This window comes from Magallana gigas, chromosome 1 (genome assembly GCF_963853765.1).
Source record: "Magallana gigas chromosome 1, xbMagGiga1.1, whole genome shotgun sequence".
Taxonomy (NCBI): domain Eukaryota; kingdom Metazoa; phylum Mollusca; class Bivalvia; order Ostreida; family Ostreidae; genus Magallana; species Magallana gigas.
In genome coordinates this window covers 11,347,077-11,374,982 of record NC_088853.1, presented here as the reverse complement: position 1 = coordinate 11,374,982, position 27,906 = coordinate 11,347,077, and the positions used below count along the sequence as shown (strand labels likewise).

Here is a 27,906-nt window from a genome sequence, read left to right as displayed (position 1 = left end):
ACACAAGTCATCATTCCAAAGGAAATTGGCTTCTGTTTGGTAAAAAAATGAATTCCTAAATACGGAATACACAAACAAAAAGTGTTTGAAAATTTAAAACATCTAAGATTAATAGTAGCCGAGGAAATGCGACAAAAGTTTGGTACGAACAAACGGACAGACAGACAAAGATAAACGCTATACCTCCCATTCCTTCGAATTGGTATTATAATTGCTTGGACCCTGAGGTCCACGCAGAAAATATATGAGCGAGGTTAAACCGGATGCTATCGGGAGAATTCAGCCTGCGCATGAGCTAGCCTGGTTCCTGTGTGTAATAGGTAGCTCAGGGAACCAGGTTAGCACACGTTTATCTGAATCGAGATCGGGATTCCGTGCCATATATGTGCATAAGTTCAAAAGCGCTGTAATTGTAATGTTGCCGGCAAACAGTACAGAAACAAAGTATTCCTTTTAAAGAAATGATTGGCATGTGTAATGAACTATAAGTATTATGAAATAAGTTAATGTCATGCCGAAACTACAACAAGCATCAAATAGCATAATTTGCAATGTTTTGTTGTTTTCCGAATACACATGTAGCTTAACTTTTGTAGAAGGCGAGGCTAGAGTACTTCCCGATTAATTTTTGTTACACATTTAAGTATGATTGAATAATTATGTGACTGTATAAAAGTTTAAATCTCAAGAAAAATGCATCAAAATATAAAACTTTTTATAAACACAAAGCTGTCACTGCATAGTTATCATAGTAGTGCGAATCATAATGTGTGAGCAAATAGTAGAATTCACCGAATGCCTGATATTATACATGCAAACTTCATTTCCTTTTCTAACTAACGTCAATTGAACCTTAAAATAAAACTTAACTGCAGTCCTCTGCAAATGTGAAACAACAAAAACTGCGAAAACACACACACAGACACAATGGTGAATTATTGATTTGAAATATATTTTCCCCATTAGTTATGATCTAATAGAAATCATCAAGAAAAAAAAAATTTCTTATCATTCCATTTGAATTCAAATATAAAGGTAATCAGGATACTTAAATAAAATTCCACATCATTTCAAGGAAAATGTCAATAATAAGATATTTTTTCAGACCTTGGGTACCTTTTAAATCATTAAGGAATAAAAAAAACCATCCGAGCTATTGGGTAACTTTTCAGATTTGACAGTTTAAAACATTAGGGCTTTTTTCTCAATTTTCAGATAGCTTTTACGTCACTCAGCTTATTTATTATACTCTATCCAAAGATATCCTCAGTTCACATTTCGCTTAGCTACTCAATATTTATAAAAAAATATCCAAGAGTTTTAACAATTTACAAAAGTATTCAACAAATTCCAAAATCTCTGTGTTTAAACGACCCCTCTACACTTATTAGTTTCAATACAAGGCTAGAAAGGAGTCTGGATGGATTTTGCCCTGCAGCAGACATTATAGTAATCGGGTGGTTTTAAAAAAAAAACGTTTCTTAAATAGTTTGTTTAAATATAAATTTGATAAATAAATATGAATTATACAGTGCATTTAAAAACTAACTTTACATAAGTTTTTATTACGTAATCAATTTTGGTATACCCCTGATTTAAAACCGTATAAAAAGTCACATTTAATTAATGAACTTAAAAAAAAATCATAATGACACTTCTTTATGAAATATGTTGTCTTCTTTTTCTTTTTTTTTTTTTTTGGCTTTTGTTTCAGTGAAACTAATTTTATTGTAAATAAAAACATTTTTGGGAACAAATTTTGTAATTATTCATGGGATGTATGTGTCAACTTTATATCTCTTTGTAAATCAAGCTGGCATTATAAATATATAATAAGCAGATGTACGCATGCAGGGGGAATATCCATTAACACCCCATGGTCAAGTTACCCAGGTTGTTTGAAAGTCTGTAATTTGCATTTGTGCACAACAGGGTCACCGAGTGTTAGGTGTCAAGTATGTTTTCAACATAGTTCAATTAACACGTCTAGCATCGAATATCGTAATGTAATTATTGTCGTAATATATCATGTCAGATGTGAATATTATCTCATTACTATTTTTTTCTGTTCTGGCTGCTGGACGCAAGAAATTTTCATGAACTTTGTTTAATCTTATTCTTTTTGATCTCCACTTCACCCAATCTACGAACGTGATTATCTTGGATTACAGGAGGAATTTCAAAGCGTAGAAGGTATAGACCACCCATATTGTCTACCTATCTGCTTAAAATTACATTTATAACAATGGTTTATCGAGTACTAATTGTGGGTCACTCTTTTATCCATCGTTTAGAGTCATTTCAATTTCAAAATCGTAGGTCTGGTTGGTACAATTTAGGCTTTGATGGTACAGAAATTCAGGTTCAATTTGCGGGTTTCGGTGGGGGAACATTGCGCCCGGGTCCAAAATCCATTCAATCGGAACGATTTATGCAGGTTTTTCATTCATATCAACCAAATTCAGTTTTCCTTCAGAGTGGTGGAAATGATTTGTGTCGAGAAGAAAATGCGGAAAAATTAGCGCGTGATATAAGATCGTTTGCAGAATTCTTACTAGTTGCGCATAATGTTTCTCATGTTATAGTTGGTCAGTTACTGCCGAGGTATTCCGATGGGATAAAACCTCGTTACAATGTCAAGGTCATCGAAGCTAACAAACAGTTGACAACATTGTTCAAAGGTAGAGACAATATTTTCTTGTGGAAGCATCGAGGATTATGGAAAAACACTGAGTCCTTGTTAACGGATAAAGTTCATCTTAATGATGATGGTATGCGGATATATACGAAAAGTATTTGTGCAGCAGTCGGTTCGTTCAAAAGAAGGTAGAACAAATTCGGGTTAGAGGTTTGTATCGACTTCATGCTTCATTCATGTTTCATCAAGATGTTCAGTTACTATGTGTTTCGTACGGTAGTCCATTAATAGTTATATAGTTGGGAAGCCATACAGAGCAACACATATTTTCGGTTACAATCAATCATGACACTGTCTGAATCATATTGTTCATGGTTTTACTGTTTACATGGTCAACATAAGATCCTATCATACACGATGGTTGTGCTTTTAGATTTTTATTCTGCTATTCATTTTAGTAGGGGCATATGTGTTGTCATCTATACCTAATGGTCACACTCATTATAGTGTGTTTATATAACATCATACACGGTACAACATGTACCTGGTTTTGCATCATTATGCAAATGGTTTAAGTATAGTTGAGAGCATATAAGCCTACCGAACACATTCAATGGTGTATTTCATTTTTATTCTTTTATCAGGGGCATACATGTGGTCTTCTATACTTAATGGTCACACTCATTAGTGTGTTTGTATGTACATACACGGTACAACATGTACCTGGTTTTGCATCATTATGCAAATGGTTTAAGTATAGTTGAGAGCATATAAGCCTACCGTACACATTCAATGGTGTATTTCATTTTTATTCTTTTATCAGGGGCATATATGTGGTCTTCTATACTTAATGGTAACACTCATTAGTGTGTTTGTATGTACATACACGGTACAACATGTACCTGGTTTTGCATCATTATGCAAATGGTTTAAGTATAGTTGAGAGCATATAAGCCTACCGTACACATTCAATGGTGTATTTCATTTTTATTCTTTTATCAGGGGCATACATGTGGTCTTCTATACTTAATGGTCACACTCATTAGTGTGTTTGTATGTACATACATGGTACAACATGTACCTGGTTTTGCATCATAATGCATATGGTTTATTTATAGTTGACAACATATAAGCCTATTGTACACATACAGTTGTGTATTTACATTTTATTTCTTTTATCAGGGGCATATATGTGGTCTTCTATAATTAATGGTCACACTCATTAGTGTGTTTGTATGTACATACACGGTACAACATGTACCTGGTTTTGCATCATTATGCATATGGTTTCTTTATAGATGACAACATATAAGCCACAAGACACATTTACCAATACATATTGTATCATTCTCTTCAAGGCTATCATTCATATATAGCTTTTCAAATCCTCACTTTAGGCATCCTTACTAAAAGTATTTCAATTTAATGGTTGTAGCACACATTTTGATTATGGTTCATTCATGCTAATATAATATACGTTTGGTATGGTTAAGTTTTAGTTTGTGGTCGAGGTCAATCATTATGCTCTATAACTTCTTCACATTTTTGAAAAACAAGTTCATCGGTTTAGTTCTTTCATAAGACACCATGCACACCATTTCATAGTACAAATATATTGGTATTTGACTGACATTATGGTCTTTTCTAATTATAATGGTATTATTTAATGTGTTGCTGTTCAAGCATCATTATTGCAGGATTATACAATGGTGTCTTGTCAGATAGAAATAAGACACTGATATGTTAAAACCAGATATCCTTGCATCTATTTATTAGTGCATAATTCGATAATCAGGTATGGCATTTAACATTTATTGTTCATTATATCCCTATTTGTAGTTAATTGAAAGAAACATGCCAAAACAAAGGAAGAAAGCTAGAGACACCACTGCGAAAGCTAGAGACTCCACTGCGAAAGCTAGAGACTCCACTGCGACAACCAGTTCAACACGTCGGTCAAGACCAAAGAGATCAAACTCAAGCCCTAATCAACCCCTGACTGTACAGAATGACGTCCTACCTCTGACAACACAAAATGAAGCCCAACGAGTACCGTCAGCGAATGAAATCGCGTCATCAATCATTCCGCAGCTAAGAGGAGCCACTGATGTAGGACAACTCCCAGCATCAACTTCTTTGCAAGAAGTCATTAACTTGGTACCGGGACCAACTGCAAATATTCCTTCCTCATCAACAGTGGCAGCAGCAAACCCAGAGTCTCTAGGTATTGACAATTCACCACTAGGTGATGCAACAACCTACTTATTGAATAACTCTTTGCCTCTTGGTTTTAATGTAAGTGGAAAAACAAAAAGAGATATTTGGGCTGACAACTTTGTAGATTTGACACATTTGTTGCCAAATTTTAATGATCAACATGAAGATGAAATTTTGTTTAAATCACAAACAGTGAAAATTTCAACAAATGTCAAATCTAAACAGTTTTTCTCCATTTATCAATGGACAGCAGCTTTTGACATCTTTATGTCATTGTTTATTGTGAAATCTCGAGAGTCGTCCTTAGGGTTGATTAAGTATGCTTACAACATACGAGCAATGTCAAAACAATTTGGTTTTCCCATGGCTAAGTCTTATGACGAAAATTTTCGTAAGGTGCGCAAAATGATGAGGTTTGATTGGGCTATAATTAATGATGAATTATGGCGCTCTGCATTTTATCAGAATGTCAATGCTACCCACAATCAAGGTGTTATCCCTCAAAAAACAAACAAACTAAATTCAATCTCTCCCTTTCAAAAGCGGGCCCAGCAAAACCAAAATCAATTCCCTTCCGGATACTGCTGGGCCTACTGCAGAACGGGGGGTTGCCAAAATCTCTCAGATTGTAAACTCAAACACCAGTGTGTCAAAAGTGGAAAAGGGCATGCCACTTCCACATGCAGAGGATGGCAGCGAAACAAAGCTACCTACACAAATAAAAGTAGATAAGTTGGAATATTTCCTGTATGGTTACGACCCTCATCTCAGACAAAAACTTGTTCAAGGCTTTACATTTGGTTTTAAGATTAATTCCACCATTTGCAGAGAAAACCGCAAAGTCTCAAAAAACCATAGAAGTGCTATGGAAAACACACAGGTTGTTGCGGAAAAAATTCAGAAAGAAATTTTAAAGGGTAGAATTAGAGGCCCATTTTTAAGACCACCATTTGATAATTTCATTTGCTCTCCCTTGGGTCTCATTCCTAAGAAAGAGAAGGGTTCTTTTCGGCTGATACATGACTTATCCTTCCCAAAAGGGGACTCTGTAAATTCCTGGACTCCTCCTGAATACACAATGGTCTCTTATCAGAATATAGAAACAGTCATTGAATTAGTTCAACATTTCGGTTTCAATTGCCTAATGAGCAAAGCGGATATTGAAGATGCCTTTCGTCTTATACCCATACATGCCTCTGAATATCCACTCCTGGGGTTTGAATGGAATGGGCAATTCTACTATGATGCTGCATTGCCAATGGGCGCATCAGCATCTTGTCAATTATTTGAATCCTTTTCAACATCCTTACAGTGGATTCTGAATACAAAGTTTGGCATAAGAGGAATATCACACCTGCTTGATGATTTCTTTTTTGTTGGGAAGGCGAATACTAATGAGTGTTCAAATGCCTTGAATACATTTTTAGAGTTGGCAAATTCCTTGGGTGTTCCCATAAAATCAGAAAAAACACAGGCCCCTACTACATGTATTGTTATTTATGGGATAGAAATTGATTCTCGGAAAATGGTGGCACGTTTACCAGAGGAAAAAAATCGATAAAATTGTCGGGTTGCTTGGTGAGTTTAAAGTAAAGAAAAAGGTCACGTTGCGAGAATTACAATCGCTGATTGGTTTACTGAATTTTGCATTCAGCGTTATTGTTCCAGGTCGGGCTTTCCTGCGACGACTTCATGATTTAACAAAAGGTCACAGTTGTCCAAAATTCAGAATCACTCTCAACTCAGAAGCTAGGGCTGATTTACAAGCCTGGTTCAATTTTGTTAGTAACTACAATGGAAAATCCTGCTTCCTATTTCAAAAATGGATTTCTTCAGATGTTCTAAAATTTTATTCAGATGCAGCTGGAGTTCATGGGGGCTTTGCAGCTGCTTTTGGGTCAAAATGGTTTGTAGGTGAATGGCCTCCAGACATGAAGGATTTAGATATAACAATAAAGGAGTTATATCCTATAGTTTTGGCTATTGAAATTTGGGGCAAGACTCTAGAAAACAACAAAGTTTTGTTCATGACAGACAATGAAGCGGTGGTAGGAATTATCAATTCAAGTACTTCTAAAGACAAGGTTTTGATGAAGCTAGTTCGCAGATTAGTTTTGGCATCAATGAAATTCAATATATATTTTAGAGCAAAACACATAGCAGGAAAATCAAATGTGGTTGCTGATTTCCTGTCTCGATTTTCCTTTCAGAAGGCTCGGCAGGTTGCTCCATGGTTAAGCCAAACACCAGTCTCAGTTCCGGAACATCTCTTGAGTCTGTAATGAACACACTTCTACAGTCAGCTTTGTCTAGGTCAACAAGAGCATCATACATTCGCATGCTTAGCTCTTATGACCAGTTTTGTAAAGAACATTTTCCATCTTCACCTGCATTGCCATCCAACCATATTATGATAGCTCATTTTATCTCATTTTTGTTTATCAAAAATTACCAACCATCAACAATAGCCTCATACGTATCAGCTATCAGTTACATGCACAAAATAAACTTCTATTCAGACCCAACAGATTCATTTTTGGTCAAAAAGGTCATGAAAGGTGCACAGAATTTAAGAGGGTCAGTAGATAACAGGTTACCAATAACAAAACAAATTTTGTCCAGACTCATGACAGCAGTACCTTCTGTAATTCAAAGTCACTTTTATCAATTTTTGTTAAAAGCTATGATGTCCTTGGCTTTCTATTGTTTTCTTCGAGTCGGCGAAATGGCGCTTAAGTCTGGAAGTGAAAAAGGCAAAGTTCTTCAGGTGCAGGATGTTGTGGTGAATTATGAAAGCAAAAGGGCGACAGGCATGAAAGTGAAAATTACACATTATAAACACAGTGACATGCAGACAAAATCCATATTTATAAAAACAAATCAACAAAATCCACTCTGTCCAGTAAATGCTATCACAAAGTACCTTACATTATCAAAACACAAAGCGGGCCCACTATTTCAATTTACATGTGGTACACCAGTTTCTTATGCTTTTTTCAGCTCATCACTAAAATCACTTTTGACATTCATTGGTTTAAATACACAAATATACAAAGGTCATAGTTTTAGAATAGGGGCGGCAACGAGTGCTGCAGCTGAAGGCATACCCCAAACAGTAATCAAACAAATGGGTAGATGGAAATCTAATGCATTTAAAAACTACATCCGTATGAACAATTTTTAACAATAGGTGTTCACATTTATTTTCTCATAGTACCCCTATACATGCCATAGCAATAGGATAGAGTTCAACAAGGCTTGCTCTATCAAAAATTCTGTCATTTCAAAGTCTACATAGTTTGCAAAAAGGTCAACAAGGCTTGCTTTTTATTAGATTTTTAGAGGTAATTTGAATTAATGTTTGACTGTTTTTTATTCGGAATTTTTGCTAGAGTTCAACAGGGCTTGCTCTACCAGAAATTTCACTGTACACTTAATCACGTATATTGTATTGATTAGAGGTCAACAAGGCTTGTTCTAATTAAATTTTCAAGGTTATGATTATAAAAATTATCAATATTGTGTTTAGTTTTGTATGGATAACGTATACGTGTTAGCTCTACTTTATTATCTTCAGATGTGTTTATATTTGCCGCACCTTACGAACGATAGGTTAAAGCAAAATTTCTGTTTTGTGTGTTCATTTTATTTTTCTTTTATTTTTCATTTTTTTTTTCTTTTTTCCTTCAATGAGTCCTCGGGTGGGGGTCTTTTGGTCATGGCGGTTTTTAACCCCACCTTTGCAAAATTATTGTCATTTATTCAATGATTTTTTATTATTTACTCTGTTGTTTTCATTTTAAAACAATGCAAATGTAATTCATTGAATAAACGACCTTTAATGCAATAACTTGTTCAATTTGCAAATAAACTTGGACTCATTGGATTATGATAATGTACAGGTTTTTCTGGTGTATGGTGGATATCCTTTACTGGAAAAATTTGGTTGTCAAAAAACTAATTTTATTGTAAATAAAAAAATTTTTGGGAACAAATTTTGTAATTATTCATGGGATGTATGTGTCAACTTTATATCTCTTTGTAAATCAAGCTGGCATTATAAATGTATAATAAGCAGATGTACGCATGCAGGGGGTATATCCATTAACACCCCATGGTCAAGTTACCCAGGTTGTTTGATAGTCTGTAATTTGCATTTGTGCACAACAGGGTCATCGAGTGTTAGGTGTCAAGTATGTTTTCACCAGAGTTCAATTAACACGTCTAGCATCGAATATCTTAATGTAATTATTGTCGTTATATATCATGTCAGATGTGAATATTATCTCATTACTATTTTTTCTGTTCTGGCTGCTGGACGCAAGAAATTTTCATGAACTTTGTTTAACCCACCCACCCACATTCCTTTAAACATACGATATAGTATGAATTTTTCTTCCCCATATTTTCATATGAACACTGTTCATTTGTGAGGTGGCGGTTTTTAACCCCACCTTTGCAAAATTATTGTCATTTATTCAATGATTTTTTATTATTTACTCTGTTGTTTTCATTTTAAAACAATACAAATGTAATTCATTGAATAAACGACCTTTAATGCAGCCTAAAAAGTGCAATTCAACTGTTTCATTTTTTCATCCCATGGTTTTCTTTATTTATATTTTCACGTTTCATTTTGTCAGGTCACTGCCCTTTAAATAAAATTAAATTATTTAAAATTTGTTGTCTTAAACACAATTTGATTTTAAATAATTTTAATTTTTGTAAGCGCCAAAACATAAAAAAATCACATTGTTTTTTACAGGGAATGAAAGTAGAATGACAGGACAAGAATCTGAAACAGAGAATCAACAACAGGATCTGTCCTATTTGACTGTGAAGCAAAAATTTAAAGATAAGAGTTCATCACATCAGGGATCTTTGAAAATAGTTGTTTTAATTAAATGGGGCATAACCGTAATATCCTTTGTGATATTTTTAGCAAGCCTTGTTGTGAGCAAACTTACTCTATTTGGTCTTGTTAACGGCTTGAAGGCTGGAAAGGATGCTACAGTTCTCAATTACCAGACGTATTGTATGTGTTTTGTCCTACTATTGGCACCAAACATCATTTCTCTCTTGAGATCCCTTTGGAACATAACTGGATGGTTTGATTTGCCTTGGCCTGACCTGAAAGCTGTAGGATGGGTGCGTTTTTTTCCTGCAATATTTTTCATCGATGTTCATGAAACGTTTCTTAATTTCACTGTGACCTTCTACAGTTGCGAGTGACATCGGAATATGAGATGTTAATCTGAATTAAGATTAAATACTGAGGTTTCATTAATATCAATGTTTGCAGATAGAGTGAAAATATCACATATTCAAAGATACGTAAACTCTTGGCCTCTGATCCTATCATTATTAATGTTTATATGAATTGTAACTCAATGGCCATTATTTTCATAAATCAACTTAACAATAAATCCACGAAAAGTGGTATTTAACGACTATTGATGAAACCAAAGTAGAAAATTTATCTGTTCGCGAATTGGTTATGGAAGGATATGGGCAATTTAGCGTCTTTTAATGACTGTTATTAACAAAATTGGAATACTAAACTACTGATTTGGATCAGACCAAATAATTAGAATTATTCTTTGAAATAGATATTCTTTAAGATTTATTAGTTTAACGAGATATTGGCGCTTCTGATTGGTCGAACAACTTCTTCGATTCGGCATCAATAATTTTTTTTCAATATTGCCAGGTCTACTTTTCTCTACTGTTCAGGAGCTCGTTTAATGAAAATGCCTAAATTTTTGGCCTAACTTTCGTCTAGTCCGAAGACTTGCACCAAAACTTAGTCGGGCGTATTTTGCATTTCATAAAGCGGCATAACTAGAGGCGTAAAATTTAGACTATAGCTTTTGCATTAGTCTTTGACAACACTGCACTGCACATGCATAAAATTGTTTCTATTACTCTGTTATATCATCATTTTTGTAGTTAAAAACTCGGTATCAATAACATATCTTCACTTTAAAAAGAGAACCACAAATTAAGTTTATGATTGTGCAGTAGTATAAGCGAGTTTAATCGGCTTCGATTTTCATTATTATTTGCATTCAATAATAATGCATATACAGGCAAATACATCGTAGGTTATAAACATATACTGTTAATATGCATGTATAAATTACAAAAACAAAATATTAGCTGTTTTTTCGGTAATCAATGTTAATAAAAAAAAATTAAAAGGTAATGTATTACTAAATGTGATGCAAACTTGTTCATGGTAAATGTTGTAGAAAGAAAAAAATGGTTTCACAAAAAAAAACAATCATTATGTAAGTTTATAAAATGCAACACATAAAATTTAAATTAGTGCACTCTTTTAATATAATTTATGATCTCTCTCTCTCTCTCTCTCTCTCTCTCTCTCTCTCTCTCTCTCTTTCTTTCGTGCACATTCATTCTGGAGAAACCCCTGTGTTCACATTAATTCCGGAGAAACTCCCGTAATAATCAAGTTAAATTATTTTCCAGAATTAAAAGTATAAATTGTTCTTTCTCAGTATCTGAATGTGACAATACATGTATTTTAAATTAAAAATAAAAATACAATTGTCTCTTCATAATATATAGGCTTACTAATGTTTACGTCCGAACTTACGCCTACCTATGAGTGGACGTAATATTTTGGCTTAACTTTAGTCGGACGTAAAGATGCGCCCTTTAATGAAGGCAAACATTCGAACTAGACCCATATTAACAACGGCGCAGCGCTAAGTCTGGGCGTACTACCATTATGAAACGAGCCCCTGGGGCCCGTTTCTCAAAAAAGGCCTACGTCCAGGCGTAAGCTTAGTCCGGACTTAATCAGAGACTAAACCTCAAAACCCGACTAAGTTGCGTTTCACAAAAAGGCGAAAACTTAGTCAGGACTAAATTTGGGTTTAAATCTACGCCTGCTAATGGGTAGGCGTAAGTCTGTGCACAAAATGGCGAGTGATTTGTTTCTGAGGCAGAATAAACAGATAATTTTAATTTTTGGTTTGTTTTAAATATTTGTACATGAATGTTTAACTTAAAAAAATACCTATCGTTCGATAACTGTTCCTATTTCTAAATAAATTAAGATAAAATCCACTTGATAAATAATGGGCTTACGTGTACTTTATGAACCGTATTTAATATACATTACAACTCGTTAAAGAATATTACCTGAAGTATGAAGAATTAAAGATGGATTTACCCCGATAAATAACTGAAATAAAAATACTTGATGCTGTATATATCTAAATGAAACATGTATTCCCAACAAGATAGATGTATATAACTACGAATAGATTATTGATTTTTAAATCAATACTAAGTAAGCAAATTAGACTAGAATTTAATGTTTTTAATCAAATTTGCACTTATGAAACGAAACTGGTTTCAAAATATTGAGAATACTTCTTTAAATAGGAGCAACGCAAAACGTTTAGAGTGTAGTTTGTCCTTGTGTGTGGTTGTATGTTCCTTACCTATATTACTTACAAATTAACAACACGTATGCATTCTCATTTTAATTTTTTTTTTTACTCCTAGTATCTTTACGAAAACCGTAAGAAAGAAACATGCTACATGTATTATGAATGTTTATGAACTCGCATTTAAATACAATCAATTTTTGTTTGTTAAAATATAACTTAAACATATGTTTTAGAAGTGTACAGAGTGTGTATCAATTTTAGATTTATTGAAAATCGTTTGTCAAGGTTCTTAAAGATTCTTAAATTTCACGTGCATACTTTAAATTTTCGGAAATCAAATTCATTCATCTTATTAACTCTAATGATGAAGTGATAAATTGCGTTTATATTTAACATCGATTGTAATTCTTTTAAAATAGGTATGGTTTACATGTACTATCAATGATCTTCGTGCATATGCATGTGTGTTGTTTATTTGTATTCATTTAATTGAAGTGATCTTTAATTACTTGAATTCATGTTAGTTTTGTTTCATTGTATTTACGATGTGTGTATATCAGTATATCATGTTTTTTTTTTTATTTTGAAGTTGTTGACCGGCCATACAAAAGACGTTGTTTTAGCAGTTTTACAACAGTGTGCATTATTTACAAATTTAACTACATGTAGCTTGCATTTGTCATACTAATTGTATAAACTATTGAATACCCCCCCCCCCCCACCTCAATAACCCAAAGCAAATAGGGAGAAAAAAGTAAGACTAAAATGTACTTGTTAAAACCGCAAAGATGCAAAATGTCTATCCGGAGGTGGAAAGGGCATTTTTTTAGATGCCTTTTACATTAAACATTTTATTTATAAAACTTTTTTCAAGTAGGTAGGGTGTTCTTAGATGACTGCTTTAATATTTATGTTTTAATCAAGATACAGTATACAAGGTTTTTTTCGTCCCGTGTAATTTCCGCCCTTCTACAAATGCAAACAGTTTCGCTCTGTCGTAAATTCGACCAGTCACAGTTGTTACTTAAGTTAATTTAATATATTAGACATTGAAAATCAGCAATTAAGTATTAAATTCGCCCGCTGACAACGAGGGTGAAATGATTGAAAATTAAACGGGGGCAAATAACCCCCTGTATACAGTATATATTACTTTCATCCCCCCCCCCCCCGAAAAAAACCCAAAACAAAACAATCAATAGATTAAACCAAAAACAGGAAAGGGAGTTGTCGAGACCCCGGCCTCAAATGTTGATAATTCATGTCTTGTTAATTGTTGACAATATCTTTCAAAACTATTATCATTTGAATCTCAGAAAAATCAAGAATTGTTTCCATGTCATTGTCCACATTCTTCCAATATTGGAACAGAGGATGGAACTTTTCTTTCTTCTGTAGACATGGATAAGGTTCTTGTATATGTTATTTATACAGTAGATGCGAGTGTTTTCGATTTCAGTTGGTTGCTATTTATCTCATGGTCATATTATTTTCTATAAATAATATAGTAATATGATAAAAAAAATCAAACCTTATCCAAGCATCTGAAAGTGTCTAAATACTATATGAAGCATACTTATCATTCTGCAGATGTATGCGGGCATATCTAATGTACCCTGTCCCTGCATTCTATAAATATTTGAATTTTACACGAACATTGGAGTTAATTTCTATGCATTGTTTCGTTCAATAAAAATGTACAATTGTACCTCAATATCGTCTACAATGCGTTTAAATGTAATTGTTTTATATGGTTTTTGAAACCTCTTCTATCTGCCTCTTTTATTTCATCTGGGTTTTTTTCAATTATTTCATTATGTTATGAATTGTATATGCATTTGTTCTACTCTCATTAATATAAACTTTTATGAGCAACTTGACCTATGCACAATAACATGAGTACTTTCGGGTACATGTACTATGAACTGGAAAATTGATCCACCACATATAATCATAGCCTCAAAGCAAAACAAAATACGATATGCGCATGTTTAGTACTCAGCGGGGATGTCTACGTTATTCGACATTTAAACCCTAACTTACGCCTTTTTCAGAAACACAACTTAGACCCGACTAAATATTGGCGTAACTTCGTTAGTCGGACTAACTTAGGCCCAAATTTACGCCTTTGTGTGAAACGGGTCCCAGATTTAACACTTTTCATATTTGCGATATAAACACTGCCAAATAACTGTTAGGTTGTGTCTTTTAACTTTTAAACAAACAAAATACAACTTTATAAAACATTTTGCTGCAAAGTGATATATTACGAGCCATCGCATGTATTTCTCTTTCGTTTTCCATTCAGCCGGATAAAATTTCAACTTTCTTTTTTGTGTTTAATTTATCAAATTCAGCTCAATAGCTCGGCATCGGTTTAAGGCGCATCCATTTTGAATATTGTAGGTGTTAATGTTTTGTATGCATACATGCCGCTTCATTTACATTGCTTACATTATTTTCCAGTCAATTTTTCCTTTTATAAGTCGATCAATAGAAAAAAACATATTAATTTCATTTCTTAATTTCTTAAGTAAGTGCAATTAAATCGGGTAGTACATCAAAGCCACATCAGGGAATTATCACGCGATAACTATAAATAGTTTACTATATTCCTTAATATAAAATGAAACAGAACAACACTCCCTGGTTTTTTTTTTTGCCTAATATGCAAAGACGTTGTTTTTTTTTATTGAATTAGATTGCCTTGTCTGCAGCGATGGAATCAGTAGGTCTCTGCATTGTCCTATTCAAAACTTTGACCTCGGGATCAGCAATTGCAGGTGTCAGCGCACTGCAAATCGGATTCCTTATTCCAATATTATTTTACACCATTAAAGGACAAAATGATTTGCCATATTTTCGACACTTATCATTTGTGTCGATAATCACCATGCTCGCAGGTTCAGGATTGGTTATATTTATTTACATTAAAGAATCGGAACGTGAAGTATGGGCTTTGGTAGGCGTGTTTGTTGCCTTTCTGTCAATGTTCCCGTATATAAACAACAAAATATTTGAAGATACAAACAACAAAGATAGTGATACCGACTATACTGATTCAAAGACAGTATCAAACAATCCAGACAGTGTTGATATGCAGTCAGGATCAAATAATCCCGACAGTACTAATCCGTCGGATCCCATTCACGCAAGCCCTTGTAGTATCATGCCTGAAATTGAGATTGTTGCACCAGACGGAATCGACAGACCCCCTGTTAATGACCGGCCTTGGAACGTTCAACAAATTATTGCTGTTTTCAAAAATTGTTTTAGTACTGAAATAAAGTCAGGATCAGACAACCCTGACTGTAATAATTCATCGGATTCCGTTCACTCAAGCTCTTGTTGTTGCATTACTAGAATTGAGAATGGCGAAGAAGACGGAAAATATACTCCTCCTGATAATGCCAGTGCTTGGAAAATTCAACTGATTTCTGCTGTTTTCAAAATACTTTTTAGCATTATTGCAACTAGTGCGTTTTTTATAGATTTTGCGGTGGGAAAAATGGATTTGAAAGATGCATTGATGTTAGGCTGGAATTGGAGTACAAGTGACAGATCATACCGTTTGTTTATTGCTCACATTGTTACGAGTTTAGTTGCCTACGTCACCGCTGTCTTTGCCTTTCATACTTGTATACATCGAGGAGCGTTTTTAGTGCCCATTCTACTCTCATCGCCTGTTGTCTATACTTTGATGGTGTTATCTTACTCTTGTGAGTGGTATGCTACTTTTCAAGACCAACCTTCAATGTTTTGTGCAAACAGAGTAAACAATGAGTACAGTGTGTTGGCCATGGTGTGTACCACATTGTCGATCTTTTTGGTTTATGGAAGACTACTCTGGCATCTAAAAGGAGAAGTTTTACTCAAAGAAACTCAGGTAAAAATCACTTTATACCATCGCCACATATTATACACAAATAAAGGCTAAATGCACACATTCTCGATCCTTTATCTTGAATTCATTTAAATTTCTTGCTGTTATTTTCCCCATCCACACCAGAAAAATTCGATTGATATCCTTATACAAGTAATCATTCTTTTTCCTGAAGGGATGTTTTACTTTTCTGAAACCATTTAAGTTCAGTTTTTCCTCCTGAGTCTATATGTTAAGCTTTACTACGAGAGTCAATCTAAATTACTAGGAAAAGTGGTTGGCTATATATATATATATATATATATATATATATATATATATATATATATATATATATATATATATATATATATATATATAAATTCAATAAGAAAACACGAAAAACGTTCAATATAGCTTAAAGCTGAACACTGCTCGTAAATAGGCACTGTCCGCCATATTTCTCTTTAATCACTGCTGTCCCTACAACCCTTATATAAGGGACAGACCTCTAAACAGTTCAAAGTACTTCGCTGTAGAGGTCTCACCTGTGTGGACGTACATTTTGCCTCGCCGTGTTACCCGGTCGCGATGAAATTATCAAATTTTACGCACTTTTTGAAGCCAGGAGAATACTAACATCAAATAAATTGGTCAATGCATTATTTACGAACAGAAAATGAACATAAGATAAGAAAAAAATGCATAAAATCTAAAGACCACGAAAGGAATACTACATGTCGGCCACGAGGTTCAGGTGTGCAATCGGATGTAACGAAATCGAAGGGTTTATATACCAGGTATCTGTGTGACGGTGCCTATTTACGAGCGGTGTTCAGCTTTAAGCGCTTTCATTTTATATATATATATATATATATATATATATATATATATATATATATATATATATATATATATATATGTATGCTTTTGGTACATTTTTTTTAGCTTTTCTGGTACCCTGCATATAACAGTGTGATGCTTGAGCAATGGATGCTTCTCAATAAAAAAATAAACATAGAACAAGATGCATACAGGAACGACGAGGAATCTGGGAAAAAGGACGAGACAACGCCGAAAAGTGACGAGACAACGCCAAAATGTGTCGAGACAACGCCAAAAAATGACGAGACAACGCCAAAAAGTGACGAGACAACGCTATGGGTTTACATATGTACAACCATGTATAGAGAGGTAATATTTGTTTATTCAATGTTAGACAGAAAAGTTAATTATTTAATTGAACTACTTTGCAGAGTATTATCGTCAATGCCATTTAAATATGTACTCAATTTATTTGTGCTTAAATGCAGGTAAATCGATTGAGGACTGACAGTTGTTTTAGATGTTAAAAACTGTTTTAAACTTAATTCTGCCTTTGGGGCCATTTTTTTAGCGTCCACTAATTGGCTAATAGAAAAACAATTCTGGATTTTGAAGCGGAATTCATATGAACATGTGAGCGTTCGAATCGGTTCCAATATTCTGTTGAGCATAAAGTTTATTTCAATATGGGTCTATGCATTGTACATGTATATTATTAATTAATCCGATAATAATTCGATGACCATCGTCTGATAGCAAAACGCATTTAGATTATTTGTTCAGGACACTGTTATTTATTTAAACCAAATTTTCAGAGTAGAGAAGAAATGCAGCAACTATTAAAGTCTATCCAAAAGATCAGTCAAAGCACATCAGACAAGATCTGTTTTGTGTCTCATATTTTCGTGGACGGAGCTGTCAGAGAAAAAGAAATGACTGAATTTGCTCTACAGCTAATTGGTCTACTGAATGATACTTTACGTAAGTACCGAAATATAAAGACAGAAAAAATTACCTTATATAACAATGATACAGATAATTGAAAATAATTTCAAATATTACCTAAATGACATTGGAATTTAAAATAATACATGTACCTATGTGAACTCAAAATGATTCACCAAAGTAAACTCTACTGATGCTTTTAAAATCTGTTGATACTTCATTAAAAGATATGATTACCAAAACAAAGGATATAAACCTGAATTACTTACATTAAAAAAAAATGGAGGTCGCGACTCTGCAGAAAAAAAACAATTTTTTTTTGCAACACTCGCTACCTTCATAATCCTCATTAATCATTAAAGAAAGTATTTAATTATTTATATTTCAATTTTTCCTTTAAAATTAATTAATTGTTCGTAAAATTGAAAAATTAACTAAAATACTGTTAACGTACATCAGTACGTTAGATAAAAGACACAGCTAAATTGTCTTCTATAGGAATTTGGGTCTGAAGCATGATTATTTTCGCGAAGTCCGGGATTTTTCATAGGTTGCTGGAGGTTTCAACCAATCAAAAAAAAAACAAAAACAAAGAACAACAAACAAAACAAAACAATCGGGGCGTATTGAGTTCAGTCCTTTTAGTTTCAAGAAAGCAGTGAATGTACAATCATTTTCGTACGAAATAGAGGGAATGAAACATGTTCTTGGTGGATGAAAATATATCAGTATGAACCCAAATAATAATCAGGAAACCCACTGAACGCCAGTGATACACGTTTGAAACTCAGTAATACTAAGATAAATCCTGTTTAACCCCATCGTCACTCCCAATGAACCCAATTGCTATCCAAATATACGCTGTTGAGTATCAAATGAACTCTAATGATGTTCCGCGATTTACCTTAAATGTAGAACAAAGGTAATTTAGTAGATAATGTAAGATACAGTCAGTTCAAGCATATCTTTTACAACATACAGCATAGCATAGCATAGCATAGCATTGAAATCTCATAGCATAGCATTGGAATCTCATAGCATAACCTTGGAATCTCATAGCATAGCATACAATCTCATAGAATCACATTCGTCATATCATACCATAGCATACCATAGCATAGCATACAACATTATTTTAACTCGGTTTTAAATGTTTTTATTTGAAAAAATAAATGTTTACATGATAGATTTGTTGTAAACTTTGGCTTCTTATTATTTCACTTCGAAATGTGTGGAACTCTTCTGTGTATGGAGGCGTTTTTGTTCAAATCTCATAGCATACCATAGCATAGCATAGCATACCATATCATTAAGCCCTTCATTTTAATTTCTCATAGCATAGCATACAAATCTCATAGCATACCATACAAATCTCATACCATATCATTAAAATCGCATACCATTGCATATCATTAAATTATAAAAGATATGCATGAAATGACTGTAGAAATAACTTAAAGAAGAAAGAAAACTTTGGACTTAATAAGAAGAAAATGCAAGAACATTTTAAAACAAACAAGAGGCCCATGGGCCACATCGCTCACCTGAGGAACAATAGGTATGATAAAATCAGCTTAATGGAGTCATAATACAAACTATCTGGACAATGTACAATAATACATGTAGATCCTGTATAACTAAAATCCATTTTCCCCTGGATATTCTTATGTTTATAATCATTAGTCCCTTTTCTAACAGGATGATTTTATAGTCATATAATATGTTGAGTATTGCAGTTCTCAAAAAGATCCTTAACAATATAGTTTATATATGGGATATAAACGTACATCAGTTTCTGAACCTTCTCGGGAGGCCAAAGTCTTAACAATTATTAAGAATCATTTGGCTGATTATTTTCTGAGAAGATTTTTAAAGATTTACCCTATATATTCCTTTGTTAAACTTTTACCCCCCCCCCCCATTGTGGCCCCACCCTACCCCTGGGGATCATGATTTTCACAACTTTGAATCTACACTACCTGAGGATGCTTTCACACAAGTTTCAGCTTTCCTGGCTGATTAGTTTCTGAGAAGAAGATTTTTAAAGATTTACTCTGTGTATTCCTATGTAAAACATCGACCTCCCATTGTGGCCCAAACCTACCCCCAGGGTCATGATTTTCACAAATTTGAATCTACACTACCCGAGGATGCTTCCACACAAGTTTCAGCTTTCCTTGCCAATTAGTTTCTGAGAAAAAGATTTTTAAACATTTACTCTATATATTCCTATGTAAAACTTCGACCCTCCATTGTGGCCCCACCCTCAGGTGAGCTAAAAAGGTGTTAAGTTTACAATACAATAAGTTGTTAAAATTGGTTTCTGGAATAACAGACTTTGAAAATTTTCTTAATGAATATTGACATTTTTTTTTACTTTTTTAATCTTTAGTTTTTAAGATCTGTGTACAAACATAGAATTGTGAGCAAATCTATCTATCTTGCTTATAATTCGAAGCTTAACACTCAAATATGGTTGGTAAATAGAAATTGTAAACTAGAGCAGAGCTCGTGGCAAAGCCCCGAGTAGGTCTTCCGTTGTTGCTGCGAGTTGAAAATATATGTTACGATTATAATGACTATACTTTCAGTTCTGCTTTTGTTATAAAAATGGGTTGTAATTGAAAGTCTGTATATAAAACGTGTTTTGAAAAAAGAAAGAAAGAAAATATTTTAGGAAAACTATTTGTCGAGCAGAGTTTATGTAATCGTTTCAAACATTGTTTAAAAAATGAGATCATGTTTAATGGCGAGTTAAATTTTCAAAGGGTAGCAAGCATTGCTATAAACATTAAACAGTATGTACTCATGATTCATGTCAGGAATTGTATTTCTTTTTTAAACTGAACTCGCCTACAAAACACGTAAACTTTTCTCAAAGATAACTTCTATATTAAAATATTTCTAAATTTTAGAAGACTATGTGCAAGTTTAGAATTGCGTGCTGACAAAATTTACAGACCCTAAAACGTACTACTACACCAAAAAAGCGTGCGGCCAACGTGCGAGAAACGTTTCGTGTAAACCTTTTAGAGTTTCATGTAAACCGTTTAGCGTTTCGGGCAAAGCGTGTAAATCGTTTCGAGCAAAGCGTGCGAGAACCGTTTGAAACGTTCATCAGATTTCATTCGGAACTCTCTGACAAGTTAATTGTTTCAAACTGGCGCGCGTGTTTTACATTACTTTAACAAAATTGAACGAATTTTTAACAAACAAAAGAAAGGTATATGTATTAAACGACGACTAGTTACAGAGTACATGTATATTTAACGTTTTCATGCGATGTTTCAGTACTGAAACAATATTAAAATTCGCTATACATAAAAAATATTAAATACAGTTAGCGAAACATGATTTCTATTGGAACAAACCTAAATCAACTTTAACTTGCACGATCATGTTTTGATAAGCATGTATTTTTATTATCTATTTACATCGATAACTCTTACTGAGACCATTCGGCTGTGTACAAGCAGCACACATAACCTCGGACATCGGGCGAGACCTGCACCTGGCTGAACCTGTCAATCAAACTCTGTGTATTTGTTTTCATTGGATGGTCAGGCGTCTCTCTTTTGTCAAAAGCCAATGGAAAATTAATGAATTCAAGGTAATCGGAATCAGAATTTGATAAAGCACACAATTTAAATGATAGAAAATTTATTAATTATTTGAACAAAATTAAATGTAAACATTGAAAGGAAAAAAAAAAATAATTATTATGGGAATCTATACGCATGGTACTCAATTAAAATAGATTATATTATGATTTTATTATTTTATGTAGTAAAATCACCCTTCCAACTGTTACTCAATTACATAACAATTGATGACCTGGGGCTATAAATGTTCTGAGCTGTGTGCGCTGAAGCGGCACAAGATTCTCAATCGCATGCGGCAATTGAATTAACACAGACTGGCCGAAAAAACAAAGGGGTGGGAAAGTGAAACAAAATGTTACACATAAGAAGAAACCACCAAAAATGTTTTTCGACAGATCTTGATATCTTTTCTCCAATTAAAAAAAAATCCAGCGCGAGCACCTGTCAGCGGGGCGGGAGGAGTGGGGGGGGGGGGGGGGCAGCAATGAGTTCGCTTCCACAATGAAACTACAGAAGTGATTAATATGTGACCGATAGAATCTAATCTAAAGTTGTTTAAACTCATGTGAATATTTTCTAAAATAATCATCGAATGCCTCAATTCAGGGCATTCCTTTATCGTGCTAGCACCTACCGCAAACATGTAACATGGAACTTTGATTATAATTTGATTTTATTTTTAAACTACCTTGTACGCTATCGTATAAATCAATGCTTAATCAACTGTAAAAGTAAAATAACTTTATCTTAAACCAATATAATAGTTGAAAACATAATAAAATAAAGTTGTGTCCTTGCAAAATATGAAACATAAACGCGTCATAAGGTACATGTAGAAGAACACGAACCGACCGCGGATCACTTAACCACTCGCGCCGGATCTCCTCAGCCATGTGCGAGGGATGATCATTATTTAAAGGTTTAATATTTGAGGGGGGTGGGGTGGGGGTGTTGATTTAAAACATTAATTGTACAGTTTTTAAAGTAGTTTACATAAACCAACCAACCATTGGTTTATGTCTAACGATTTTTCCGATATAACATCGTTCATTAATATTCATTTACACTCAAATATTTAATTAAATATATACAAGTAGGACAAACCTTTATAACATAAAATTAAAACAATTCTTGTATATACGGCTATATTAACTCAAACACGTTCATATGCATGCAAGTGTAAGTCGCGGTGTGCGAATCTTGTGTATTAAATACCCGCTTAATTACCACTAGGTAATGCAGCCGTGGCTGATCTCCTCGGCCGTGGGCGAAGGATAGATTACGTAAAGGTACAACGCACAGAAACGCACAGCTCAGAACCAAGGAAGATTTGAAAAGTTTGCAGTATAATGACCTTACTCTATCAAATAGAAGTTCTTTATTTTAAACTAAAAACCCACAATTGATCTATGTCTATTATTGCTTTAGAGAATGACATTGCTTTTATTAATTAAATGAACTACATGTATTTCTTACTTGACATCCAATCGTTTAATCCACAAAAGATTTTGTGTAATCAAAACTAAAACAATTCTTGAGTTCGCGGCTAAATAAATTCATATATGAGAGACGCAACTCTCGTGTATTAGATAACCACTGACCGCTAGGTAGTCCAGCCGCGACCACGGTGACCGACTTTCTCGGCCGCGGGCGAGGGAGAGCTTACGTAATGGTACACACACAGCTCTGATTCAAGGTAGATTTTGAATGCATGATGTTTATATTAAAAAGGTAATGCATATATTTTTTCATTCCATATTTTGTGTTTTACTAGAAAAGAAAAAGAATGTTTTGTTTTCCAATTCCCGTTTTTAAGGATTGTGCACTATAAGAACTTAACAACGACTTAAACTCCTAAAAAAAAGCATGTATTCTAAAAAAAAAAAATTCTTATGAATTAATGCCTCCTGTATAAACCAGCATACTTTCTGCGGTAACTTCATGCCAGTTGTACGCACAAAGTCTTTCGTTAACTTGTCAAATAAAAACAGGTACATGCTAACATGTAAAGCTTTTTACACTCATACTACACAAACCACTTACAAAATAACATTGAAACGACCTTCATGAGATCCCAACAAACAACTTTTCCAGCGACAGCCATATCAAAATCCTAACCGTTTTTGAGTTATTAAGCAAAATTTTTTAGGGGCCATTGGCCCTTAATTTAAGGGGCCAGCCCCTTTTTATTGGTGTCAAATGAAAGCCCTTGTTATTTTGCACAACTTTTATTCTACATGTCTTTACAAAATTTTTTTCGTTCAAAAGATATAAAGGAAAACATGTCTAAATTTTTGCACTTTTTTGAATCCTGTTTTTTGACCCCCTACCTTTTCCTAAATAAAAAACGTAATCTAAAAACATAAACAGATGTGCACAACTACAATGTCTCTGTTATTCAAATTCGTTGGATTCCCATTCCCTGCTATCATAGTCTCGGAGCCTTTTTCTGGAAACAAAAGGCCCTAAAAAAAATTTAAAAGGGGAATAACTCTTTAACGGAAAGGGAATTCTACATTTTATGAATTGCTTAAGATAGTGTTTTGTAAAGTACATTAGCCCTGAAAATTTGAGCAAAAACCGTTTAGAAATAAGCAAGATATAAAGCCTCAAAGTTCGCGTCTAGGAAACAAAAAAAAAAAAGAAAAATAAGAATTATCTTAATTTTTTTCCCGCACAATAATAGAAAGGTCTTCCGTTGGAAACGGAAGACCTTAACAATTAAACACAAGAAACATGCACTACATGTTTAGCAAATAAAGAACACAATTTATTTTTTCGAAATTACATATTTCCGTCAGCGATATTAAACTCTATTTAAACTGAATAAACTCGAGAAAATGCCGAGCATCTCAACAAAACCTATTGCATTAATCTTCCATTACGCAAAAGATAATGCCGAATTACCGATAGAATGAATTGTATTTCAGTACCCCTACATCAGATTTTGCTTAATTTGCGCAGGAAAACAGTTAACTGTTTGATTTACCGAAGTCTCTGTTTGATTTGATACGTTTAAATCACGAAATACAGACGATAGTTTCCAGGTTACAAAGCATAAATAATGAAAACGAAACGAAAATCAGAACAAGCTAACACCAACGTCATTTACTTCACAAAATCGGCACCAATATATTTTGCATGTTTCAAAATTTCCCTTTATACGCGAACTGTTGCACAACAAGCAAATTCATCATAGTCAGATCGACCTTTTTTCGCATAATGTCATGGCTGCTTTAAACAAAGAACCTCGTTTTAGAAGTATGGAATTATTTTACCGGATGCCGAACCCGAAGCTTTTAAACTGATTGAAACACGCCTTTCCTTTATTATTATTTTCGTAATAACTCACATTTGAAACAGAATTACACCTTAATTTTTGCAATTTATATTTTCCTTCCCATAAGGATAATTTATGCTAAACTACATTGAATTTGCTTCGGTAGTTATTGAGAAGAAGATTTTTAAAAATGCACCCCCCTTTTTCTACAGTTTCAAGGTTTTCTCCGCTTTGAATACAGATCGGACTTTTATTTCTGCAATTTATATTCGCCCTCCCATAAGGATGCTTTGTGCCAAATTTGGTTGAAATTGGATAAGCGGTTTTAGAGAAAAAGTTCAAAATGTAAAAAGTTTACAGACGGACAGACGGACGGACGACGGACAAAATGTGATCAGAAAAGCTCATTTGAGCTTTCAGCTCAGGTGAGCTAAAAAGGAATCTTTCGTATTTTCATTGAAGGCGATTTCAAATTAGCACTGAAAACATGGACACCCTATGGACTGAGGCTTAAAATGGATCTTACAGGTCCAAATAAAATGGAATTGTATATTCATCTGAAAGATTCAGCCAAGGTAAAAAATAAGAGGAAAGTAGAGTATCTATGAGCAAGTAAGTGTTCAAACTTTTAACTAAAACTTCTTGATAACTAGGTAAAGAAAAAGAAGAGATGGAGTCAGATAATGTATATGTCGTACATTCTCGATTTCCTAAGCAAGCAACACACCAACCGCGATGTGAATCCCAGTGGTAGGTATAATGCAACAGTGAATGTCACAATTAAAAAAAAATTGTGAGCTTAGCACGACTACATATCAAAGTTTTGTATAGACATTTATTTATTTAGTCCTGATGCTACATGCTATATATATTCTTTTTATGTAGAAAGTTTTTATATTGGAGGTTTTCACTTCCCATTTAAACCAAATATAAAATACATGTAGGTAAATAATTGCTGTTTGAAAATTATCAACATTATTTTGTTATAATCTTCTGATGAGTTTTTTTTTTTATATGACACTGTGCCTTAATGAGCATTTCATTAGAAAATATATGTGATTGAACATCAAACGCACACGTTTTTATCCAATATTTGATTACAGAGATATTCAACCATTAATTGAAGCAGTAAGATGTCCGTTTTAGAGTTTTTTTCTAACTTAGTCAAAGTTCTGAACAAATAAAAAAATAATAAACAAATATAAGGAAATAAAATTTAAAAAAATTTCGTAAAAGACAATCCCTTTCCCAGAACTTCGTAAAGGATATCAAATATAACTACATACAAACTGCAAATTCTAAAAAAAAATTCAATGGTGCCTTTTAATATAAAAGTATTATTTCAGAAATATATAACCAAGCATTATTTTATAAACATAATGTTGTGCGTATGGGTACATGATAAAGCTGATTTCGGCACTGGGTCGTAGAGAAGCATTAAGCAAATGCATTTGTTACTTACGCCTCTGAATGCATGTACATTATCACCATAACGAATGAAAAGATTGTTATATTGAATAATAGTTGCCAACAAGTTCATCTTGACTACGGATGCTGATGTTCGATTTACCCCTGAATCCGTCGAAGCTCTGCTTGATCTGATGAAAAGGGATACTTCAGTTGGAGCCGTGTGCGCCCGCACTTATCCACTTGGTAGTGGGCCTGTTGTGTGGTATCAGAAATTCGAATACGCTGTTGGCCATTGGTTCCAAAAGGTTTGTCTGACAGTGTGATGTGCATTATATTATGCTATGTATACAAAACTTATAAAAGTTAAAACTGTATTATTCAAAATTATATTATATTTGTAAACGGGTCTTATTATTTAACAACACATTTTAATGTATGATAACAAAAGAAAAAAAAAGAAAAAAAGATAAGAATTGAAATTATAAAAGTGGTGTATGTACTAATGAAATCGTAGGCTGCAGAACACGTACTAGGGTCTGTCTTGTGTGCCCCTGGATGCTTTAGCATGTACAGATGTTTAGCTTTAAAGAAAATTTTACCCGAGTATGCATCCAATGTTGAAAGAGCGTTTGACTTCCTTATGAAAGACATGGGTGAAGACAGGTGGCTGTGCACACTAATGGTACAAGTTTTTTTTTAATAACAAAATTGTAATTCATTTGATATGTTGTATTTTCATTTTTATTCAAGCTAAAACCGGATAAATACATATAATTGCCATTCATATTTTATATAACGTTCTCTTTGGTTACTACTCGAAAACCATCAGATACAGAATGGCTGGAGAATCGATTACTGTGCCGCATCAGAGAACGAAACCTTTTGTCCAGAGAAATTCGAGGAATTCTACAAACAAAGACGCCGCTGGATAGTTTCAACTTTAGCTAATTTATATTCTTTAATTACACATTGGCACCTTGTTCGAGATTCAAACTATCAAGTCTCCTTTCTCTTTTGTTTATATCAGATTATTCTTTTTGCTTCAACGTTTATTGGACCAAGCACAGTTGTATGTATTGTTGCTGGTTAGTATGATGCAACTATTTTAATATCACTATAGCTTTTGTTGTTTCTTTTTTCTTCTTATATCATTTGCTAAAACTTACAATTTGCTCATGTCTTTTAAAGGGGGATTGTCTTACACTTGGGATATCAATTTTGTGGTGTCAGTGATACTACAAGTTATTGTCTGTCTTATCTATGCCGGGATATGTTTGTTCGGAAACGAAAAATGGGAGATGAAGGTAAAATTATCAGCAATAAAAAGACGATGATATTTTATGTCAACGATAAAATATCAAACAATGTATGTTTTCTTTACTTTGTTCAGTCTGGTAAAATAATTACTTTCCTGTATTCTATCATCATGGCCGCTGTGTTTATCGGCCTGTTAGAACGGACAGCGAAGGAGATTATCGGCATTACCTCTGATATTGGGGAAAACTTCTCAGACAGTACAGAAATATCAACGATTCCTTCGGGAGGTAAAACAAAAACCACTTAATCCAACACATAAATAATGTTATGGGAACATCATATGATTAACAATGCATTAAGATTACATTTAGCAGTTCACACAACCTTGAAATTAATGCATGCCCATTATACAATGGCTTATTAATAATATAAGAATAAATGCATATAAC

At 33.7% G+C, this 27,906-nt stretch overlaps 1 protein-coding gene across 9 annotated transcripts in view; it reads left to right on the top strand.

Moving 5' to 3' along the window:
• LOC105341257 (chitin synthase chs-2) overlaps nt 1–27,906 on the top strand; it is a 48,272-nt gene that overhangs the window by 7,858 nt on the left and 12,508 nt on the right. For 5 of the 9 annotated variants that reach the window (XR_010713359.1, XM_066082758.1, XM_066082765.1 and 2 more), the window contains 12 exons: nt 4,478–4,862; nt 9,621–10,003; nt 14,978–16,162; nt 17,087–17,332; nt 17,779–17,944; nt 25,253–25,365; nt 25,444–25,540; nt 26,315–26,505; nt 26,715–26,882; nt 27,030–27,285; nt 27,389–27,504; nt 27,591–27,744. Coding sequence is in view for 8 of the 9 variants with exons in the window: in XM_066082758.1 (XP_065938830.1) it covers nt 4,478–4,862; nt 9,621–10,003; nt 14,978–16,162; nt 17,087–17,332; nt 17,779–17,944; nt 25,253–25,365; nt 25,444–25,540; nt 26,315–26,505; nt 26,715–26,882; nt 27,030–27,285; nt 27,389–27,504; nt 27,591–27,744 (3,460 nt within the window). In the remaining variant the exon portion in view is untranslated. Of the gene's footprint in view, nt 1–2,171; nt 2,194–4,477; nt 4,934–9,620; nt 10,004–14,977; nt 16,163–17,086; nt 17,333–17,778; nt 17,945–25,252; nt 25,366–25,443; nt 25,541–26,314; nt 26,506–26,714; nt 26,883–27,029; nt 27,286–27,388; nt 27,505–27,590; nt 27,745–27,906 lie in introns of those variants that run through there. The other 4 variants (XM_066082779.1, XM_066082774.1, XM_066082791.1 and 1 more) reach the window with 2 other exon arrangements.